Source organism: Brassica oleracea, chromosome C2, assembly GCF_000695525.1.
Source record: "Brassica oleracea var. oleracea cultivar TO1000 chromosome C2, BOL, whole genome shotgun sequence".
Classification (NCBI taxonomy): Eukaryota; Viridiplantae; Streptophyta; class Magnoliopsida; order Brassicales; family Brassicaceae; genus Brassica; species Brassica oleracea.
The window spans coordinates 26,501,374-26,506,301 of NC_027749.1; the positions used below are offsets into that span (position 1 = coordinate 26,501,374).

Consider the following 4,928-nt stretch of genomic DNA (forward strand, 5'->3'; position numbering starts at 1 on the left):
GCAAGGAACGAAAGACTTGGATATGTTTTACACTAACCATAATAAAGATGGTTTAGTTGGCTTTGCTGATGATGGTTATCTATCAGATCCACATCAAGCTAGATCACAGACTGGATATGTTTTTACATATGGAGGAACGGCCATATCATGGCGTTCCATGAAACAGACCATCGCAGCCACATCTTCTAATCACTCGGAGATACTGGCCATTCATGAGGCCAGACGCGAGGTCGTGTGGTTGAGGTCGATGACCCAACGTATCCGATCAGATTGTGGGATGGTCGAGTGCAAAGAGCCGACCACTATCTTTGAGGACAATGCGGCTTGCATTGCTCAGCTCAAAGATGGTTATATAAAAGGAGATAGGACAAAGCATATTTTGCCTAAGTTCTTCTTTACCCACGATTTGCAAAAGGCCGGAGAGGTCAAAGTGATCCAAGTTCGGTCCAGTGAGAACTCGGCCGACTTATTTACTAAGGCACTTCCTACCGGCACGTTCAGGAAGCTCACGCATCAGATTGGGATGCGTAGGCTAAAAGACCTCCACTGAGGTTCACATCAGGGGGAGTAATACGTGTTGTACTCTTTTTCTTTCATCATGGTTTTGTCCCACTGGGTTTTCCTGATAATGTTTTAATGAGACAACATTTAGCGTATTACAATCCCTGAATGGTTATAGCATCCAGGGGGAGTGTTATAAATCAATTGATGGATGTCCATAACCGGCCCGATCTATAACTGGCCCATACAGAGAGAGACGACCCAAACCTAGAGAGAGAGACGGCCGCAGCAAGGAGAGAGAGAGAGAGAGAGAGAGAGAGAGAGAGAGAGAGAGAGACGGCTTGGAGAAAAGGAAACCGTCTTTCATTTTCCTTGTAATTGTTATCTTTCCATTATTATGTATTACTAATTTTTATAATCCAAGTGAGTTTAGGTTTTGGATACTTTCTTTTTACTAATTTTGTAATAATTTCTTATATAAAAGGAACACTTATTCATTAAATATACACAAAAACATTCAGCTCTAAATTTAAGTGATTCACAACGCAATTAATATTTTTACTCTCTTATGCTTTAATTTTTTTCTTTAGCGTGAGATATTTATGGTCACGGATTTATTATAGTTTTAAGGTTTTAAATGGTTCAACGAAAAAAAAATGGTTTGCTTGTTCGGTTCTGCATACTGGTTTAATTTGGATATATTAAAATAATTGTTGGTTTATTAATTTAGTACATCGGAGGTATAATGTTGGCTTTGTTTAGTTAAAAGCCTAGTCAAAGTTTACTGCATAATATAATAGAATATATATCCAATATATTTATCTGTTGTTGTGTTAGTTTATTTCAAAACTAATAGTTTTGAATACGAGAAATCAGCCAAAAAAACACTGAACTTTGTGGAAATTGCCAAAAGAAACCTGTACTCGAATCTGACCAATAAAACCCAGATTTTTTGTTGATTTTTTTAGTTTATTCACAAACTTACGGTTGATTTACCAGATTAACACACTGTTAACCGACAGTTAAGACAATGTTAACTTAGTTAATTACTGCCGTTTAGTGAAACTACGTCGTTTCATCCGATTGTTTTGTTAAAGACAAAATCTCAAGACGACGTCATTTTGCTTAATTAAAATTGTTGTTGGCTGGACTCGAACCCGTGCACTCGTGGTCTTTAGGGGGTTTTGCCACTGAGCTAGTGGACTTTTCGGAATATTACCACACATGTTTATTTTTATTGATCAAAAGATGTGTTTGACTGAAATCAAACAAAACGAAACCCGTGTTTGAACGTAACCCTAATTTCTCAAATCGATTTGGGGATTTTTCTTGTGATGTGAAGAGATGGTAAAGACGAAGTTCACAAGGAATGGAAGGGAGATAATGATTTTCGGAGCAATGAGGAATTTCGATTACGGGAGTGACGAAGCGATTCAAGAGTCGAAGAAGGGTGGAGAACGCGATGCTTCTGTGAGTTTGTCATCATCGGAAAGATCGAAATCCGTAAAAGCGTTGAAGGGATATCGATGTTGGTATCTACAGAGGCGTCGAAGGCGTCGAAGACAAGGCGGGGAACTTCATATGGGTCGCCTGCGTCATCTCCGGAGAAGACCACGAGGTGGGGAACTTCATATGGGTCGCCATCTCCAGAGAAGGCCACGAGGCGTGGTTCAACTCTGTCTCCTAGAGTTGCGAAGAAGCAGAAGGTAGTGTGGCTCTTTCTGGTGATGACAGAAAAGAATGGCCAGAGACTGAGATGTTGGCATCAACAGTTTCGAAGAAGACAAAGCGGGGAACTTCATATGGTGGGTCGCCTGTGTCTCCTAGACAATCGAAGAAGCAGAAGGTAAACTCGGGGAAGAGTCTAGGTGATGATGGTGTTGACAGAGAAGAATTTCTCCAGATTGTGGTAAATGAAGAAGAAGAATTTGGAGATATAGGTGATGATGGTAGGGGAGATGAGAACGGTATTGCTGGCATTGAGGAAGTTGGTTGTACATATTTGAGACTTTATTTTGGTGATAAAGCAAAAAATGATGACTGTGAGGTTGATGAAGACGAAGGGGATGATGATGCATGGGATGATGATAAAATCCCTGATCCTGTGTCATCAGATGATGAGAATGAAGAGGAGATGATACCTGCGCAAGCTTATAGAGAAGACACAGATCCAGAGGAGCTCCTTCAGCTAGGCAAGACATTTTCAGATGCTGAGGACTTCAAACATGCTTGTTTTAGGTATACCCTGAAAACCAGATACAACATCAAGTACTACAGATCCAATAGCTTGAAGATGGGGTCAAAATGTGCCTCTGAGGTGAGAGATGATGAGGCTCCTTGTCCCTGGATGGTCTACTGTTCGTATGATAGGAGGAAACAGAAGTTGATGGTAAAGACATACATCAATGACCATAAGTGTGAGAGGACAGGGTATTCCAAGATACTTAAGAGGTCAGCAATTGCAAGTCTATTTGCTGAGAGGTTAAGGATGAATCCTAAGCTCACAGCAAAGGAGATACATGCTGAGATCTTGAGGGAGTATAAGATGGAAGTTTTAGAAAACTCATGCATTAAGGCCAAGACGAAGGTGATGAAAGAAAGGAGGAAAACCCACGAGGAGCATTTTGATAAAATCTGAGATTACCAAGCAGAGATATTGAGGAGCAATCCTGGATCAACCATGGACATTGAGACCATACCAGGAGCCACAGTTGGAAGCAAGCAAATGTTCTACAGGCTCAACATGTGTTTCCAAGCACAAAAGGAAGCATGGAAGAAGACTTGTAGGCCTGTTATTGGCCTTGATGGAGCCTTTTTGAAATGGGACATCAAGGGACAGTTGTTGGCTGCTGTTGGAAGAGATGGAGACAATAGGATTGTCCCTATTGCTTGGGCTGTAGTGGAGATAGATAATGATACAAACTGGGATTGGTTTGTGAAGCGTTTGGCCTTGGATTTGGGATTGGAAGATGGGAACGGCTTTGTTATAATGTCTGACAAACAAAAGGTAAACACCTTGCTTTCATGATACTCAATGAATGTTTGATTCTTGTTTCTGATTTCTTTTTTTTTCTGATCTTTTAGGGATTAGTGAAGGCAGTTCATACCCTCCTTCCAGAAGCTGAGCATAGACAGTGTTGTCGCCATATATACGAGAACTGGAGGAAGGGTGGAAAAGATCTAAGGTTACAGAGGTTCTTCTGGTTCATTGCAAGGAGCTACACTCCTGGTATGTTCAACTACAACATGGACGAGCTTAAGAACTATGATCCTGGCGCACATGCATCTCTGATAAAGACAAAGCCAGAGACTTGGTCTAAAGCTTTCTTCAAGATAGGCTCCTACTGCAATGATAATCTGAACAACTTGTATGAACCCTTCAACAAGACCATCAGGGAGCCTAGGAAGAAGCCTATGCTAGACATGTTAGAGGAGATAAGGCGCCAATGTATGACTAGGAACTACAATAGGTCTAAGATGGCTAAGGACAGGAAGACTAGGTTCACCCTGAAGACACATAAAGAGTTAGACAGGGTTGAGAAGAAGTCAAAAGAGTGTAGTCTGCGTTGGGCAATTGGGCCAGAGACTGAGGTGGAGGATAAAGACCAGTCATATGTGGTGAATTTGGAGAATGAGACTTGTGCATGTCGAAGCTGGCAAATGAATGGTATTCCTTGCATCCATGCTGCTAAGGTCATCCTTGGTGTGGGAAGAAAACTTTATGAATTTGTTGCTCCTTGCTACACAACCTCTAAGTGGCGTGAAACCTACAGTTTTGGGATTAGACCTGTAAATGGGATGGTAGAGTGGCCTCAGACCAATAGATTAGGTGTGATTCCACCACCTAATCGAAATGGCAAGCCTCGTAGGCCTAAAAACCATGATCGAAAGAAGGGAACCAATGAGACAGTGTCTACTACCAAGCTGAGCCGTGCGAACAGGGTAATGACATGCTCTAATTGCAAAGAAGAAGGGCACTACAAGAATACATGTCGGAAGGCTTTTGTTCAGAGCCCACCTAAGAAACCAAGAGGCAGACCAAGGAAATATCAGGTTAGGGTCTTGGTTAGGGTCTTAGTTTTTTAGCTATCGGTAATGTGTCTTACAATTCATTTATATGTTACAGGGACTACATTTTGGCGATTCACAAGCTCAATCATCACAAGCTCAATCCTCACAAACTCAATCCTCACAAGCTCAAGCATCACCATGGGAAGTTCCTCAATCTTCACAAGGTCAATCCTCACAAGCTCAACCATCACGATGGGAAGTTCCCCAATCCTCAGAAGCTCAACCATCACAAACAACATACAACAACCATAAAACTTGATCAACACAAGACATATCACAACGCCTAAACAAACCACCAGAAAACCCACATTCATGATCACATTCAGCTTCTTAAGTTCATTGCTCGCCTTCCTGAC

The 4,928-nt window shown here is 41.5% G+C and overlaps 1 protein-coding gene across 1 annotated transcript; it reads left to right on the plus strand.

Annotated features, from left to right (window-relative positions):
* The first annotated feature begins 3,181 nt into the window (after positions 1–3,181).
* On the plus strand, positions 3,182–4,587 carry LOC106323869. Its single transcript, XM_013761922.1, has 2 exons — positions 3,182–3,508; positions 3,586–4,587. Exons 1-2 carry the CDS (start codon positions 3,182–3,184, stop codon positions 4,585–4,587), a joined length of 1,329 nt encoding a protein of 442 aa, XP_013617376.1.
* Positions 4,588–4,928: the final 341 nt, after the last annotated feature.